Raw genomic sequence first — 19,646 nt, 5'->3', positions numbered from 1 at the left:
GCGGACTGTGAGAGGAGAGGAGTTCGTCACGCTGCCCCGCCTACATCCGGGCTGCCCCGCCTACATCCTGACAGCCAATGTTTGCCAGCGGGCGCCCGGCACACAGAAGATCTGCATTAAAAGAGCCGCGGCTTGCCGACCCTATTGCCTGTCACCTGGTGGGCAGTGTGCTCCGGAGCCGCAGGAAAGGTGAAAAAGAGCCGCATGCGGCTCCGGAGCCGCGGGTTGCCGACACCCGCCCTAGATAAAGAACTAAATCCCTAGATAAAGTATTAAACCAGGATGACATTGCTGTATGTGCAGATGTTTTTGGTTAAAGGCTTGGTTTGCTGAGCTTGCTTTCAAAAGACATATTTTACACATACCTTTTGACATTGAGTGCTGGTTTGGTGGATCAAATTCATCAAGGAAGTTACTGGGGAAGGCACTTTTACATCAGAAAAACAAGCTTACTACTGCTATGGTTATTACTTCTTCCTGCCAAAAGTAGTCCTTTTGCTCCACCTAGTTGCCTTTGTTTCAGTCAAAGGTGGGTTCATCCTTCTACCACAAGCCTTGGACAACAGAATCCTCCAAGCCTTCCCAGAATTCTTCCCAGGAGTCCATATCCATTATGTAGCTGAGAGCCACAAGACTGTCTCTCTCTCAGGGTGCAACACCACACCTGTGACCTACGTAAATCGTCAAGGGGTATCAAAATTCAGGCATCCCTGAAAGAAGCAAGCCTGATTCACTCCCGAACAGAGAACCATATTCCAACTTAAATCTCACAAAATTACCTCCACTAAGGCCACTATTTTTCCACCAGTGTAAAATCGTTTTTGTAAATAAATGTGTGATTACAAATAGTGATAAAAACATACAAAAATGACCAAAAGATGATTTATAAGTAATTAAAATAAAAATAATGCTGCTACGAAGACAGGATAAAACCCTCTTAATAACCAAATACAAGCTCAAAGCACTACCCTCTATAGAACAGTGCAAAACACATTCACATGCGTATTAACCTCCCTAGCGGTATTCCCGAGTGTAGCTCGGGGTAAAATGTCAGTGCCAAAAGCAGTAAACCCGAGCTACACTCGGGCTTACCATGCGGCGCTGCATAGGGAGTACCTGCAGGGCTTACCTTGTCCTTCGCTCCCGCGATGTGTCCCCTGCAGCATCCCCGGCCATCTCCTCCGGCCGATGCCGGCATCCGGCTTCTGTGTTCCAGTCCCTGTGACGTCGGGACGCATGGGCACCGCCGCAAGCGGCGGGAAATTTAAAAATGTTAAAAAATGTCATTTTTTTCAAAACAAATTTTTCATAGTAAAACATTGCTGTTTCAACCCATTTCACATACATATTGTCCCTAGTGCTTTGTCCTGTGCCCTGCCTGCATTTTCTCTGTTCTTTCTGCCTGGAAACTGAGAAATGTCCATGGCGTCCAAAAAGTGTCCCTTTAGGTCAAAAGCGGTTTTAGACCAGCTAGAGAACAGCGATAGTAAATTAGAACTACTTGCAGAATTGAGTGATAATGATTCGTGGAGAAATTCGTCATCAGACACTGAAAACAATTTTGCGACTTTGCTCAGCAATGTGCGAACTTGGCGCTATATTTCAAATTTCAGTGTTTTCGGTTTGATTATATTATTGAATTAAATGTATTATTATTATTATATTATTATTTTTTATGATTATTTATTAAATTATAATTTATGATCGCTCCTCCACTGCAAGGACTGGATTCAAAAACTGTTGTGGCAAAAGGGGCCACATAGTGTAACTAAATTTTTTATTAAGATCATATAAAAGTGTTAGTTACACTCACATTAATATCAATAAGAAAGACACTGATTGCCGGACTGAAAGTGACCCACCGATGTGTGTTCCACCGGCCGGATATGACATCACCACTTGTCTCTAACACGTTTTGCCCCTTCCACAACCTCTGAAGAGGCCCTGTGGGAGGGGCAAAAACAAATGGTGACGTCATATCCGGCCGCTGGAATGCACGTCTCTGTGTCACTTCCAGTGATCTACATTCTTCTCTTTTAAATATTTTTATTAAAGAGATAAAAAAAATTTGTATACAATATACAAAAAGTACAATTCTGCAAAGCATATGGGCGCTAATTTCGCACTCCCGTAGTCATGCAGTTAGAAACCGGATGCAATTTGGGAGATTAAAGCGAAGTTCCACCCAAAAGTGGAAGCTCTGCTTGTTTGCCTCCTCCCCCCCTCCACTGCCATATTTGGCACCTTTTTGGTTTTGACAGGTACCTGTTCCCACTTCTGGCTGAGTTCGCCGTGGCGAAGTGAGCCAGAAGTGTAGCCCCCTCCTTCACAGGTCCCAGAAGTTTAGCCCCCTCCTTCACAGGTCCCAGAAGTTTAGCCCCCTCCTTCACAGGTCCCAGAAGACTGCTGGACCAATTAGGATGTGCAGCATGACTCGCGTATACACAGTGGGCAGCTGGTTGGGAAGCCACAAGCTGTCACACCCTGGTGCCCACAGTTGAGATGTTGGCACCGTGGAGAGAAGTAGAGAAGGGACGGCGCGGGTGAGCACATCGCTGGACCCTGGGACAGGTAAGTGTGTGTTTATTAAAAGTCAGCAGCTACAGTTCCTGTAGCTGCTGACTTTTAATAAACACAAAAATGTCTGGAACTCCGTTTTAATAATGGGCACAGAAATCCGATCCCACCTTGGCAAGTAATTTGAAGGGACAACTTGCAACACTAGAAGTGATTGTAAGATCACACATAGCCACAGTTAAGTTTATAGAATAACGTACCATTTTAAAAGATAAATCCAAAGCGGTATTTACTATTGAGTTACCCCAATCTCAATATATGAGGGTTCATTGTTCTCTGTATAAGGAAAATCTGTAAGCAACCTAGTCATGTCCAGCAGTGGATGTAGATCTGATCACTAGTCAGGACAGAAAAGTGGATGAGTACCTGCCCAGGAAAAAGGTAGTGACAAAGCTTTTACCAGGAAAAGAGAGAAGGAAGAAGGAAAAGGGGAGAAGAGGAGGAGATGGCAGGAGGGGCGGGGGAGGGGTCAGCGTGCCCCGGGGGAGGACCTATGGTTGGTATCACCTTCCTGTCATTGTAGGTTATAGATCTAGGAAGAGAGTAGCTAGTTGCATAGTTGGGATCTAACCATGATTGCCAGATTTGTAAAAATAGTTGTCTAATAAATAATTTTAGTGTTTATTCAGAACCAGTCCTCTTCTGTTAAATTTGTTTTTAGATCCCTGTTCCAGGTTTCAGCCGTAGCATCTCTGCTGGGATGATGAGTAGGAAAAAGGTTAGTATAAATCCACAATATGAGGTGTGTCTGCTGAGAGGTGGTGTAGCAGAGTCTTTTTGTACTTGGAGGTAGGTCCATCTGTGGAATGGCATGGGTTGATCTGTTGACTGGAGTGATCAATGACAGTGGAAGGCGTTTTGGGCAAAAATTTGCAGGCTGTAGTAAAGGGGGAGCGCACCAGGAATGTAGAAAGGACGTTAATGTTCTCTGTAGGAAACTCAGGGTTTTATCGTACAGGCATCAGTGGCGAGTACTCTTTCATTAAAGAGTGTTTGAATCACAGTATCTTATAGAGGGGAAGAGTATTCTTAACCTCCCTGGCAGTATTCCCAAGTGTAGCTTGGGGTAAAATTTCAGCACCACAAGCAGTGTCCCCGAGCTACACTCGGGCTTCCCATGCGGCGTTGCTCAGGGATTGCCTGCAGCGCTTACCTTGTCCTTCGCTCCCACGATGTGTCCCCTGCAGCGTCCCCGGCCATCTCCTCCGGCCGATGACGGCATCCGGCTTCCGTGTTCCGGTCCCTGTGATGGCGGCAAATTTGAAAGTTTTAAAAAATGTCATTTTTTTAAAAAAGATTATTACATAGCAAAACATTGCTGTTTCAAAGCATTTCACATACATTTTGTCCCTACTGCTTTGTCCTGTGTCCTGCCTGCATTTTGACTGTTCTTTCTGCCTGGAAACTGAGACAAGTCCATGGTGTCCAAAAAGCGTCCCTTTAGGTCAAAATCGGTTTTAGACCAGCTAGAGAACAGCGATAGTAAATTAGAACTACTTGCAGAATTGAGTGATAATGATTTGTGGGGAAATTCGTCATCAGACACTGAAAACGATTCTGCGACTTTGCTCAGCGATGTGCGAACTTGGTGCTTTATTTCAAATTTCAGTGTTTTTGGTTTGATTATATTATTGAATTAAATTTATTATTATTTTTTATGATTATTTATTAAATTATAATTTATGATTTCGTGTTTCAAATTTTATCATATCCGGAATGTTTACTAGACTCTTGTTCGGACAGATTTCAGCGAGTTATTCCTAAAAAGGACAGGCCTACAATAAAAAAAAATACATATGTCTGTGCAAAATAATGGTACCGCTTTCAGCACAAAAAAATCTGAAATAATCATACCGCCATGGAGGTTAATCAGAGAGTGAGATTTCAATATCTCCAGTATGCTGTGTTTTTTTGTTTTTTTTTGTGGGCCTGTTTGCTGCCATTTACTTTGTTGTTGTACACTCCTCAATTTATTGCTGTGGAAATGTACTGTGTCCATTCCTCCTTTTATACTTGCTGCAAAACTGAAGTTCCATGGAGTGAGTGGGGTGATACACATTAGCTTTAACAAAACTGAAATTGTAATTTAAAGTTGAACTAATATCAAACTGAAAAACATTTTGCTGGTAGGTAGACTTTTATTGCAGAGAGTCTCTGTCTCTTCAATAATAGCTCTTTTTTTATTCCTGCCAGCAATATTTCTAATTAATGTACATTGAGTTGTACTGAATATGCTCAAACATATCAGTGCCAGCAAAGCAGCAATGAGAAAAATCACAGCTGTCACAGTATAGAGGTGTGCTGTGCGTCCTTGCAGAGTATGGCCAAAGCAATGCAGATTTACAAGGGGAGTTCAAGTCAGACCTGAACTTTTGAATTTATATAATAAAAGAACATATTTCAAGGAGTGGAAACTGCATTTATTTTTCAACTTACTCCCCTGCTACATTTATGCACTTATCCCAGTGTTTAAAGTAATGTCTGGAAAGCTGTAGTATAGAAAGATTTGTCAGTATGCCTGAACCATCCTAGGACAGCCTTCTTCACTTTGTGAGTTCCTACAGAAAAATGAGTCTCTTTCATGACAGGTTATTAGTCGATTATCCAGGATCAGGCGGTCCACGCACTGAATGTTCACAGGAATGTCTGCTGTGGGCTGGGAACCACCGCAATGAGATCGTCACTGACGGACTTACGGCCATCTTTGAAACCTTTACTCTGTTCAAACGTCTTACTGCGTCTGAGTGTCTTATCACTGTACTGTGCTTGAAGTCTTCTGTAAATATCTGCAGGTTTTACGCCTTCGTTCACCAGAAGGTTCATCGCCACACTGTTCCATGCATGCACTAACAATGTTATCTGCCATCTTGATTAATGGTCTTTGGACTGGCAATAGCCACACTTGCCACTTACTACTACGTGTAGTACCGCCATGCTAGCATCCCTTTTTATACCTGTGAAATTAAAAGACCCAGTTTGACTTGAATGCCCTTAGTAGTTACGCTTTACAGTGCCTTGAAAAAGTATTCACACCCCTTGACATTTTCCACAGTATGTCATGTTACAACCAAAAACGTAAATATATTTTATTGGGATTTTATGTAATAGACCAACACACTGTGGCACATAATTGTGAAGTGGAAGGAAAATAATAAATGGTTTTCAACATTAATTACAAATATCTGAAAAGTGTGGCGCACATTTTTATTCAGCCCCCTTTACTGACCCCCTTTACCCCTAACTAAAATCTAGTAGATCCAATTGCCTTCAGAAGCCACCTAATTAGTGAACAGAGTGTAATTTAATCTCACCTGTGTGTAATTAATCTCAGTATAAATGCAACTGTTCTATGAGGCCCTCAGAGGTTTGTTAGAGAACATTAGTGATCAAACAGCATCATGAAGGTCAAGGAATACACTGGGAGGGTTAGGTTATTAAAAAAAAAAACAAACAGGTATAAAAATAAAGCAGGGTTAGGTTATAAGAAAAAATATCCCAAGCTTTGAACATCACATGGAGCACTGTTCATTCCATCTTCCAAAAATAGAAAGAGTATTGCACAACTGCAAACCCACCTAGACATGGTTGTCCACCTTAACTGACAGGCTGGCTAAGGAGAGCATTAATCAGAGAAGCAGCCAAGAAGCCCATAATAACTCTGGAGGAGTTGCAGAGATCAACAGCTTAGCTGGGAGAATCTGTCAACAGGGCAACGGTTAGTCGTGCACTCCACAAATCTAGCCTTTATGGCAGAGTGGCAAGAAGAAAGCCATTGTTGAAAGCCAAAAGAAGTCCCGTTTTCAGTTTGCTAGAAGCCATGTGGGGGACACAGCAAATGTGGAAGAAGGTGCTCTGGTCATATGAGACCAAAATTGAACTTTTTGGCCCAAAAGCAAAACTATGGGGTTGATTTACTAAAGGTGACTATACTTTGTGCTGCAAGTGCAGTTGCTTTAAATCCAAAGGGAAGCTCTGAAATGAGGTGAAGCTCTGTTTATTTCTTTCATCCAATCATGTGCAGGCAAAAATGCTGTTTTTTAGTTTCTTTGCATGTTCCCCTTATATCTAGAGCAACTGCACTTCCAAGTGCACAGCCTATTTGGCTTTAGTAAATCAACCCTAGCGGAAACTAACACTGCACATAACCCTGAACACACCATCCCCACCATGAAAAATGGTAGTGGCAGCATCGCGTTGCGGGGATGCTTTTCATCAGCAGGGGCAGGGAAGCTGGTCAGAGGTGATGGGAAGATGGATGGAGCCAAATACAGGGCAATCTTAGAAGAAAACCTTTTAGCGTCTGCAAAAGCCTGGGACTGAGACTGGGGGAGGAAGTTCACCTTCCAGCAGGACAACGACCCTAAACATACAGCTAGAGCTGCAATGGAATGGTTTAGATCAAAGCATATTCATGTGTTAGAATAGCCCAGTCAAAGTCCAGATCTAAATCCAACTGAAAATCTGTGGCAAGACTTGAAAATTGCTGTTCAGACGCCCTACATCCAATCTGACAGAGCTTGAGCTATTTTGCAAAGAATAATGAGCAAAAATGTCACTCTCTAGATGGGCAAAACTGGTAGAGACATACTGAAAAAAGACTCGCAGTTGTAATTGCAGAGAAAGGTGGCTCTACAAAGTATTGACTCCTGGGGGCTGAATACAAATGCACGCCACACTTTTCACAGATTTGTCACAAATGTTGAAAACCAATTCTCATTTTCCTTCCACTTAACTATATTATGTGCCACTTTGTGTAGGTCTATCACTTAAAATTCCAATAAATACATTGTTTTTGGTTGTATCATGACAAAATGTGGAAAATTTCAAGGGGGATGAAGACTTGTTCAAGGCACTGTATGTGTCCATACACGCATATGCACTATAATGATTTGCATTATAACAAACCAGTTTTTTAAAATGGTACTCATGCAGACCTGTGCAACACATCAAGGGATGGTTTGGTAAATTTATGTCAGGGGTCAGCAAATGGTAGATTGTGATCTACCAGTAGATCTCAGCCAGGTGACTGGTAGGTCACAGCCAGGGCTTGCTCACCCTCCATCCCAGAGAATCTGAGTGCAATGCAGAGGGACTACTTGTAAAGTTGGAGCTGTAGTAGGGAGCAAGAGCAACATAATTTGATGTCTCCTCTATAGTGCTGATTCCTACACCCTGTCATGGTTGGTGGATATAGCACCTGCCAAACATTACCCATTCAAGTGAATGAGGCCACTTCTATAAGAGCCCTGCAACTATGTGCAATACAGCAAATGGGGTTAAACAGACAACGTTGTGTTGCTTTCTCACCAGTTGCTTTAGTCCCTTGGACCCTGCAGAAGCATGCAGTTGCGGGGCACTTGAAGAGTGGGCCCCATTTGTTTGAATGGGTCTCGACTGACAGGTAGTAGCACCTACCAAAAGCAAAATGGGAGTGTAATTCCTGCTGCAACGTGTGTATACCTTTTGGCTGCTGCTTCAGCAGCTAAAGGGAGTAGGGATTGGGGGTGGTAAAACTATGACTTAATCACATGGTTTTACCACCTCCCAACTTTACGTGTGAATTAGCCCTAAGAGTGCCGCTGCTGGATGCAACAAATGGCTCGTTCATAGGTGCATCAGACACTACTGCTCTTTTACCAAGCAATGCAAGTGTGCTTGACAGGTGATGAGTAGGAATATGTTGCCTTCTCAACACCTGCTTTAAACCCATGATTGCTGTGCAAAGCATGCAATTGTGACACAGTAGTACTGCAACTAGAGGTTTAAGGTGAGAGGAGGTGACCCTAACTGACACTGTGCCTGGTGGTCTGGTAGGTCTCCACAGTCCACTTTCATGTAAAAGCAATTCTATTGGCTAATTAGCTGCTGGATTGTTTTTACAAGCAGCAGTAAGGGACATGTCCCCCCTTCTGCTGCCTTCTATGGTTTTCTTGGGCTGTCCCGTCCCACAAGGGAATCCTGGAATGCAGCCAACAGTTCCGCTGGCTGACCATAGAGCTGATGGGGACCAGAATGGCTCCAATCATCTCTATGGTCTAAGAGACTGCAAGATATGAGCATTTCATCATTTCCGTTTCGCCTGATATAAACAGCACCATTTAAAAATTGGGAAAGCATATGATCACACTGATATTAGTGTGATCAGATGCTTTAAGATCAGAGGAGAGATCTATAGTCAAAACCCAGATTTCTCTGACTACCTGTCACTGCCTGTTGCTATCAAAGGGGTTTTTTTCATTCCCTGTGATAACAATAAAAGTGATCAGAAAAAAAAGGAAAGGTAGAGTGTAAAAATATTTTTTAAAAAAGCAAAATAAATAATAATTCATCCCCACCTCCATCCCCATGCTTGTGGTCCCATGGCTGTATGTAAACAGAGATTGCACCATGCATGTGAGGTAGCACCACAAACGCCGGATCGAGGGCAGTAATTCTAGCACTAGACCTCCTCTGTAAATCTAAAGTGGTGACCTGTAAAGGCTTTTAAAGCATCCCCTATGGATATTACAAATTTACATAATTTGCCACCGTTGCACAGGTGTGCACAGTTTTAAAGCAGGTCATGTTTGGTATTCATTTACTCAGTGTAACATCATCTTATACATTTTATCAAACAATTGGGTGATATATTGTGTTTTTGTGCATTAAATTTCAAAAACGTTTGCGTTTGAAAAATTGATGCACAAATACTGTGTGACATAAAAAAAAGTCAACACCCACCATTTTATTCACTAGGGCCTCTGCTTTAAAAATGTAATAAGAAACAGTTTTTCCTACTAAACAAAGTCAGAAAAGACTTTTCAAGTGGTTAGAAAAGTGGGTGATTTCAGGCATAAGCTTCTAATGTTGGCCTTGAAATGCCAAGATAGTAGAAGCACCCCCCAAACAACCCCTTTTTGGAAAGTAGACACTCCTAGGCATGGTGAGTATATTGCAGATCTCATTTGTTGCCACAGAGAAAACAAATATTTATTTTTTCTTTTCTTTTTCAAAACCCTGTGACAAAAATGATATCTGCAAAATACTCACCATGCCTCTTATATTCCTTGGGGTATCTACTTTCCAAAAAAGGGTAAATTGGGGGGGGGGGGTGTTTGTACTATCCTTGCATTTTAGGGCCTCTGAAACTGTAATAGTTAGGAAGTGGCATGAGGAAATATCCCCTTTGAAAGCTTGGAGGTGGTCATTGGATTTTGGGGGCATGTATGTGGCTAGGCTGCCAAAAAGTCTCTTGCATGTGGTATCCCCATACTTGGGATGAGTAGCAGAATGTGTTTTGGGTGTTATTCCACATATACCCATTGCATGCATGAGCAATCTATCATTTAAATGACAACTTTGTTTAAAAAAAAAAAAATATTTTAATTTTCCAAACATTTGTGGCAAAAAATAAAATGTAGGATGGATGAGGATGGTGATATGAGTTTTTTAGAGACTTATTGTAGACAATCAGGCCAAATCTATAATATTGTAAAGAAATACTGGTATATATTTCTTGATGATAAAGATCTGTCAACGGTATCACCAATGACTCTCTTGTCTACTTGTCATGTAGGTTTTTGCCTTTTCGATATGCTTGTACATAGTCATATGGGCAAAATATCCCCATTATAGCCTAAATGTACCTGGCTGCCTAAAAACTCTAAGGGCAGCCATAAATGAGGTCATTGTAAGGCTTGCAGCTTTGTCCCTAAGGTCAAAGAGTTCATTAATCCTAAAAATGGTGAAACTATTATTATCAAAGATTTTTTTTTTTTTTTAACTGCAGCACAGAAGGTGTAATCTGTGGCCAAATGTCCCTGCCCATATTTATATGTCGGAAAGACTATTCGTCAATTAAGACGCAGGATATTAGAACATGTTAATGACAGCACCTTGAAAAAAGATAGCCTGATACAAGGCATGTTCTCAAAAAACACAATGGAAAATCAGAATGCCTGTCTTTTTAGGCAGTACAAGATAAATTTGGTCCTAGGAGAGGTGATCTAGATAACATCCTTTTGAAATTGGAAGCCAAATGGATGTTCTGCTTGAGATCCCCTCATAATTTAAATCAGGGATTTGCTTAGTGAATGGTTGATGGAATACTGCACACTGGTATGCTTTTGTGACATGCGTTTGGATGCCTCATTATATGTTTTATATATTTTTTTTATTTACATATAATATGGGGTATATACAAAAATGGATATCACTTGGTGTACTGAATCTGATGAATTTTGGGTTAAAAGGATGATCTTGAGAACATATCTGGATTATGGAGAATTTGATATTATGAATGCTATGGTATATAGAACCAAGACAGATAATCCAGATATGGACGCAGCAAATATGGAAGTATTATTTCTTATGAAGAATTTATACATTTATAACATACTTTACCTTACATTAAGAAATGTTATAATCAGCAGCTGTCCAATGTTATATTAGAAGAATACTAATATTTTTAGTTCTAATGTGGGTCTGTGTTAAATTCTTGTCATCTTTGTTGCCCACAAGATCGTGCCAGCGAGTTCTACTGCACATGCATGACGTCAGAATGGAATGATGTCATAATCGCAACTCTCAAAACGGTGGTGAACTTTGAATCTGAAAATATAAATAGAAGTTCCATACAATCAAACCACGTTTGTAACCATGTGCTTTTGTGAGATACACTAAGGGTGCATAGCAATGATTTTTGAAATATTCCTGACGAAGCTCCAAAGTAGGAGCGAAACATGTTGAGTTCACTTTATACTTTTTTAATTTTGGGAGCACTTAATGGTGTTTTTTGTAAATAGCTGGCAGTAATAGCTCCTAGCTAGGGACTAATTGTGTGTTCGTAGTCGAAAAGTGTTATATCATTGAGATAAAGGGGAAGACAACTTTGAATTGCAACACGGGCAGAAGAGGATTCTGGAGATGTCCCTTATCATAAATGCCATATGTAGCAATCATGCACACAGAGATGGAAATGGTCATCCATTTTTCTCCAAACCCTCCATCTTATATTTCTCTCTCGCTTTTCCCTCATCCCCCCTCCCTCTCTGTTGAGTGACCTGTGGTCTGTTTGATGCAGAGATTAAATGCAGCAAACTCATTGGGAGGGCGTCATGGTTATAAACCCCAATTAGCCTGGCCCCCCTATGTCTGCAAGACTCTTGCTGGAGAAGGATCATAAAGCCATAAACCAAGTCCTTCACTGAGTTCAAAGACATTCCAGATAAACAGTAAACCAGAGATCACATTCAAAATCCATTTTCCCCTATGATTTCATATCTTGGATTATGAAAGACTTGCATATGGACCTGTCACTTTAATACAAGTCGTCTGATATATTACATCCCCTATCTGACATCTACAGGAAAGCAGAAAATGATATCTCCTCAACCATCCCCCCAGGTATGTCATATTTCATATCTAGATGTTCAGCAGATGTGTCTGCATATTAATCTACCCCTGGATAGAATGTTACATGTACCTAGGAAACGTTATTGACCATAATATAATTTGGGAGGGATTTGGTCATAGCCTGAGCTCCCTGCCTACAACACCCCTCCCCAAATGAGGCGATTGGTTCTCTGCTTTAACGAGACACCCTGCAGAGTTCCTAGAAAAAGGCTGTTATGCTTGGAGCTAAGAAGCTGAGTTGAGCTAAGTTGAAGAAATCTCCCTTTTAACATCGGAACTAACTTTGGGAGATAAGGCCCTTTTGCTCAGAAAACTGGAAGCTGCTTAAACCAGGACTTTTGGCAAGTACTTTATCTCTCTAAATTCCTTTCTGTTATCTCTTTGCTGTGTTATTGCTCTCTGTATATTTATATATATATATTGGCTACATCTTTTTCATTAAATATTTTTATTGCACCCTTTTTTGACCTTTTAGTAATCTAACTTTCTAAAGCGTTGAACTGTTTCTAAAGCTCTTTAATGCAAACTAAGAACCCCTGTCTCTGAAGCGCACTACTGTGTGTTTTAAACATTTGCATTCATCTGTCTGCAGTGACATTGTGTATCCAAACGATTATTCAAACATCAAAGTGTTATTGCAGATATTGCCAAGTTTCCTCTTTCTCTGTACAAAAAGGAGGTGGTAGCAGTGTGAAGGACTAATTGCGTAATTAATCTGACCCAGTAACAATCGCTCCCAGGCTGCAAGTACACAGATTGTGGTCCATTAGCTGGAAAATCTTTGTGCGGGGTGCAGCTGGGCGTAGCATTGTTACGCACGTGACAGCGCGGTTTTAGATTGGCTAGTCCTTCGGTCGTCACACCATACACTTTATAACCCTTGATCTCTTATATATATTATATATAAATATATTTAATCCTTGATATCTGATCTCTATAACAATATGAGGACATATTTAGAGGGGGCAATATATATATTTGTGTTCAAAATAATAGCAGTCAGACATCACTAACCTGATCAATCACTGTTTTTTGTAGAAATTATATTTCTACATGGCAAAAAATTTAATAGCAGGTGTAGTAGAGTAATAGAAATCCAACAGACCCAACAGTCATGACATGCATGCTGCTGATTCTGTGTCATTGAATCACTAAGTGAAAGGGGCATGTTCAAAGTAATAGCAGTGTGGAGTTCTATTAGTGAGGTCATTCATTCTTTGAAAAACAGGTGGCAATTATTGCCCTTATTTAAGGAAGGAAGACAGCAAATGTTGTACATGCTGGTTACAGTGCATTTCTCTCTGAAATTCTGAGGAAAATGGGTCGTTCCAGACATTGTTCAGCGCTGAGCGAACTATTGGCGCTTTATAAATACTGTATAATAATAATAAAGAGCCTTGATTAAAAAGTTGATTGGAGAGGGAAAAACATATATAGAAGTGCAGAAAATGATAGGCTGCTCAGCTAAAATGATCGCAAATGCTTTAAAATGGCAACCAAAAGCTGAAAGACGTGGAAGAAAGCGGAAAACTACCATTCGAATGGATAGAAGATTAGCCAAAATGGCAATTTCTCAGCCAACAATCAGCTCCAGGAAGATCAAAGAAGGTCTAAAGTTACCTGTGAGTACTGTTACAATTAGAAGACGCCTATGTGAAGCCAAGCTATCTGCAAGAAGCCCCCGCAAAGTCCCACTGCTGAAAAAAAGACGTGCTGAAGAGGTTACAATTTGCCAAAGAGCACATTGACTGTCCTAAAGAGAAATGGCGCAACATTTTGTGGACTGATGAAAGTAAGTTTGTTCTTTTTGGGTCTAGTGGCCGGAGACAGTTTGTTAGACAACCCCCAAACACTGAATTCAAGCCACAGTACACTTTGAAGACAGTGAAGCATGGTTGCGCAAGCATGATGATATGGGGATGTTTCTCATACTACGGTGTTGGGCCTATTTATCGCATACCAGGGATCATGGATCAGTTTGAATACATCAGAATATTTGCAGAGGTCATGCTGCCTTATGCTGAAGAGGAAATGCCCTTGAAATGGGTGTTCCAACAAGACAACGACCCCAAACACACCAGTAAACGTGCAACATCTTGGTTCCAGACCAACAAGATTGACGTTATCGAGTGGCCAGCCCAATCCCCGGATCTTAATCCAATAGTAAACTTGTGGGGTGACATCAAAAATGCAGTTTCTGAGGCAAAACCAAGAAATAGAGAAGAACTGTGGAATGTAGTCCAATCATCCTGGGCTGGAATACCTGTTCACAGGTGCCAGAAGTTGGTTGACTCCATGCAACACAGATGTACAGCAGTTCTCAGAAACAGTGGTTATACAACTAAATATTAAGTGATTCAAAGGAAAGCAAAATCTTCAAACATTTTTCAGTTTATATAGTGAATGTTTGAGTTTGTAAAGAAGAATACAAACGCTGCTATTTTTTTGAACAGTCTAATATTCACTTTTCTTCAATTTTTTTAGAGGAACAACACAAATTTGATATTTTTTTTTATGTTTTGATTTGGAATAGAATGTTTAGTGTTCCCAATGCATTTGTGTGAATGGAAATAAAAGCTATTAGAAGGATTTTGAGCTTTATTCTCTTTTTTCAGCACACTATTATTTTGAACACAACTGTATATATATGCCCCTCTAAATATAAGAAATTCTCTTTTTCGTCCTTTTTGAAAAATTCTTGAAATAGAGGCAGTGTGTGTTTGACCTCTCTCCTTAGGTAAAATGGTCATAAAAATATACATTTTGAAAAAAAACCCTAAACTTTACAAAAAAACTCTGACTATAAGATTGGGTAATCTATTTTTTTGGGGGGGCTTTGGTGCGTGGGTTGGACTAAACATGCCTCAGTAAATTCCTTGGGGTGTCTACTTTCTAAAAAAGGGTCATTTAGGGTTTGATGAAAGTTTGGTGAACAAGCAGAAGTTAAGCCGGTCATACACAGGTCAAATTGCAAAATAATTTTCTTTCGAAAATCTTTTTTAAGAATTTTTGTTCGAATTTCGCACCATTAATGGGCCACAGCAATGGCCGGATTTCGAGAAACCATCGAATTTGAGTGATTGCACATGTTGGAACTTTTTTGAAATACGAACATATTTTTAATCAATGATGGGAGAAATGTAGTCGGAAAAGAATATGAGCATGAGATGTGGCCTGGAAAGAAAAGAAAATTCTTGACCATGAAAATTCTTTTCTGTAGCAACATGAGGTGAAATAAAAGGCTCGGTTGGTTGAATTTCAAAATCAATTGTGGCACCATCAGATTACAAAACGCACAAAATTTCCGATTTTCTAAAGAAAATTAGTTTGGGATTCGACCCATGTATAGCCTGCATAAGAAGCTAATCGGCTACCATGCACAGCTGCACCAGATTCTGAATGTTTCAGTTCTATTAAATCTGCCCCATAGTGTCTTACATACGTTTATTCTATTTTCTTATTCTTTTCTCTCAATAATGTTTATCCTATGACTAAATCAAAATCAATAAATAAAAAGCATGAAAACATGAATCTTTGCTGAAAAAATACAGTGAAGATTGTTTTTAAAGAAATTCTTTCTGTTTGGGAATAAAAATGAATAAAGCTTTTCCATGACAACTGTAACATTTTGGACTTCCATTTCTCTCTGTCCTATTAACAACGATCACCAGGACAAACAGAACACAGGCAAACCTAACAGATTCTGTCTCTTTCAAATGCAATCCAAAACTAAAACAAAATGTTTTGTGTTAAAACCTTGCTCCAGCTTTTATTGAAGTTTAGTTTCTTTGGACCAAGCTCTTTCACAGCTCTACTGCATACAAATAAATAATTGCCAATTCTTTAGTCTATATAACTTTTCTAAATATTAGATGACAAGATATGACATGGGTCTTAACAGGTGTGGAAATTAAAAAAAAACAAAAAACACTTGTCCAGAGACTAAATCAGTGTCCCAATCTACTTGTCCCTCCTGACAATCTACTTGTCCTGATAAAAATAAATACATTTTAACAAAAACCGTATTTAAATCTGAGGTGCTTTATGGAATGTCTGGGGCTTTTAAATCTAAAAGGAAATTTATGGCAACTCAAACATTTTATTATTTTTAAGATTGCGTCAGGAAAGGGGCGCGTCGGACTTATCCTTTATCTCATTCGCTGCCAGAGCTGTTTTTGCACGTTTAAAAAAAAAAAATAAAAAAATTTTAGGCTTAAAGATTACACAAAACCCCCAAACATTATATATATTTCTGAAATCAGAGATCATAGAGGATAAAATAGCGGTAGTTCCAATTTTTTATGTCGCGTGAGATTATCACAAAGGTCTAGGAAACGCAAAATTTCCGTAAAAAATACACTTAAGTTAATTTTAGGGCACAAAAAGCAATACATTGTCCAATATAAAAGTCGAGGTTGCATCGAGTAAATAGATATCCAGCATGTCAAACCTTAAATTTTGCGAGCGCTCATGAAATGGCAACAAACTTTAGTACTCTATATTTTCTATAGGTGATGTTTTTAAAGCTCCTTATAGGTTATCAGTTTAACATTATAGAGGTCTGGTGCTAGATTTATTGGTCTTGCTCTGGCATGCGTGGCAATAGGTAACGTGTATCACAGTCATTGTTTTCAAGTGTAGACGCCTCAGCGTGTGCTTTTACGTTTGTGTGTACATATGTGGGGAGCCTTGAAGAAAATTTTTTTTTGGGGGGGGGGCGGTTATATGCTATGGTGCAACTTTACTTAACATTTTACTTACTTTTTTTTTTTTAATCACATAGCGGACAAAAAGTCCCCTATATGATGATTGTTGGTGACAGGTTTTCTTTTTTTGAGACATCCAGGGTCTAAAAGACCCTGGATGTCTCCCCTGTGCTCCCCTGAATGTAATGCAGTGCACATCTCCCTGCATTCCATTCGTTCCTGGTCTCGATGACCGGGAATCTGACAACAGGGGCCCAGAAGTGACATCACATCACTTCTGGGTCAGGACAAGAAGGGGAGGGAAGCGGATGTGTCCGCTCACTTTCCTTCTCTATAACCTTATCCCGGCACCCACTGAAGCAGTCCCGGGCCCTCAGATGGGTAAGTAGAGCCCAGGACATATAGTGGGGGGGGGCGGCTGGCACTGTGGGCTATATGGAAGCAATCAGGTGGCAGCATTGCCGCCTGAATGCTTCCACCTGACAGGTGGGCCCTGCTGCTTGCCCGCAGAATGGGCTAAAGGCAAAAGAACAATACCTGCCCGGCGCCCAGAACAACATGTCCTGGGCGTTGGGCGATATGAATTGCACGTCCCTGGTCTTAAAATATAGTTATTTTTCTTTTAAAATGTTATGAACAGTTTACATTTAAGTGACCCGTGGTGCAATTTAAGTGTTCTTTTTTTTTTTTTCAACAGATACTGAAAACATTGGTAAATGGAATTTCCAAACCAGTGACCTGTAAGATACGCATCCTCCCCACAGTAAGATCTTTGTGTTTTTTTATTTATTGTACAACTATTATTGATACATATGTAAAAATCCATTTTATCAAATCTTTAGAACAAAATGTAAGGTTTGTATAGGAAAATCTTTTATTGTTGAACTGTGAGACTTAATTAAATATATTTTGGGGGGTGTGGCGGATAGCAACCTGATCAGATGCTTAGGAAAGAGCTCTGCTGCCTGCTTCATCTATCCATTCTTTCTTCGCTTCCCAACCTTACTGGATTGTTGCTTTATCCACCGTAAGTCTGTGGTAATGGCTGTGGGTAAAACTCAGTTCTCTGGTAAGTAAGTGAAAGACTTGAACACTTCAGCCTCCTGCATGGCCTACCGCTTCATTCAGTATGGCCAAACAGACTGCTCCTGGTGATCCCTCTGCAGCTGAACAAGCAGACCTGTCTGCTGTGATGTCCACCATTACCAAACGGTACCTACCACCAAGATTGAGCTGCTGCAGACTGATATTGGGTTTATCCCCCAGGGACCTGGTTGGTTTTCAAGAGCAGATCACAGCGGCCAAAAAATGGGTAGGCAACATTGAGGACACCACACGGGATCACTCGGCTGCCTTGCATGCGTTGAAAGTCAAGGTTAAGGCATTGGAGGCCTGGGCGGAAGACATTGAGAACCGAAATTGGTGGCATAAGATCTGCATTGTGGGCCTATCTGTGGGGTCTGTCCTGCCCCAGTTAATCAGAAATCTGCTCCAATCTTCCATGTTGCCGGCCGCCTTCTCAGGATTCTTTGTGGTGGAAAGGACCCACCTGTTCTATGCCTGCTGTTCGTGCTTCTCCTCACTCCTTCCTGGGATCCCCTGTGTACTTTCATTCTTTTTTTTTTTTTTTTTTTAACAATTTCTTTTTATTGATTTTTAAATAGTACATAACCCGTACAGCAACCCACAATGGCCTTGCAGGGCCCAGGTTGTCCAAAAAAATATTGCACAAAAATACACAAACTTTTATACAGTGAACGCTGTGCCACAGTTGAGGTACAAATCCAGATGCCCGATAACCTATCCTCGCACTCCTCTTCCTCCTCCCTCCCCATCCAAACAACACTCCCATTAGATATACTTCCCTGAAATCCTTTCTGGAGGCCCCTTTAGGGGCTTCTAAATCCTAACATTTCGATCAATTCCCAGGAAACTGAAGCCTAAAGCTGCGGCTGCAACAGAATTGCCAATCCAGACTATGTGCACAGTCCGCAACCTCGCTAAGTAATGTCAAGGCCCAATACTTAACTTAGAAAAGAGTATGTGAGAGATGAGGGCACACTCAAAGGCAGAGGCGTCCCTAGGGTTGGTGTCACCCGGTGTGGTAACACATGGTATCACCCCTCCACAGAGGAAGGAGCAGTGCTGATGTAGCGGTAAAATGAGTATCCTGAGCCGTGAAGATATGCATCCCCTGAAGCAACTGAACATGTGCCAGTTTCAGTCCGAAGAAGCCGATCTCTGACTTCAGCACACAGCTGCCGCAGCTAACCCCTTACAGGCTGCAAACTGCCGAAGCTGATCCCCGGATCACTATAGGTTGAACCTATTCGGGGTTAACTGATCTTGCAATCCATAGTAATCTGCGGGATCAGCTTCAGCGGTTTTCAGCCTGTAAGGGGTTAACTGTGGCAGCTCTGTGCTAAAGTCAGAGATCAGCTTTTTCGGCCTGAAACCAGCACCTGCGCAGTTGCTTCAGGGGATACATTACTTCACTGGTCCGAGATACTCATTTTACTGCTACACCGGGGGCAGCTGTCACTGTGCCGGGAATCTGGGATCACCCCAATAACTGGCCAGGACCTTCACAGAGCCCAGAAGCTCTGCTGGCATCTTGCTTCTGCTCCCCCTGTGATAGTGTCACCTGGTGCGGCCCACACCCCCCTAGGGACGCCACTGCTCAAATAAAATGGAAAAACGAAAAGGGACCCACCCCTCAGGCACTAGTGTTATAACTATCAAGCCAGGGCCTCCATACCTTGTGGAATTTGGATACCCCCTAGTCAGATAAATAGTTTTGTAAAACGGCATAGTATTATTAACCAACCCCTTCCTGAAGGGTAATGAGGGCACCATCATTTTTTCACTACAATATCAGTGCTTTTTGGGCATAAGTAGGGTATGTTTGGCCCTAGTAGGTGCTAGGCTCTCCCTCAGCCATAGTAAACACAATGAAACTGTCAGGGGCAG

General features: G+C 41.0%; 1 protein-coding gene and 1 pseudogene across 1 annotated transcript in view; one reads left to right on the top strand and one right to left on the bottom strand.

Moving 5' to 3' along the window:
* The window catches only part of LOC149443194 (uncharacterized), a 94,141-nt pseudogene extending 88,741 nt beyond the window's left edge, over positions 1–5,400 (bottom strand).
* Positions 1–19,646, top strand: part of LOC149443193 (tRNA-dihydrouridine(20) synthase [NAD(P)+]-like) — a 484,600-nt gene that overhangs the window by 451,401 nt on the left and 13,553 nt on the right. The window contains exon 8 of the mRNA XM_089655785.1: positions 17,374–17,439. Coding sequence (XP_089511911.1) covers positions 17,374–17,439 — 66 coding nt within the window. The remainder of the gene's footprint in view (positions 1–17,373; positions 17,440–19,646) is intronic.

Source organism: Staurois parvus, unplaced genomic scaffold (assembly GCF_062004578.1).
Source record: "Staurois parvus isolate SC_StPar_1 unplaced genomic scaffold, SC_StPar_1.0 ptg000871l, whole genome shotgun sequence".
NCBI lineage: Eukaryota > Metazoa > Chordata > Amphibia > Anura > Ranidae > Staurois > Staurois parvus.
This window is presented reverse-complemented; position numbering and strand designations above follow the sequence as displayed.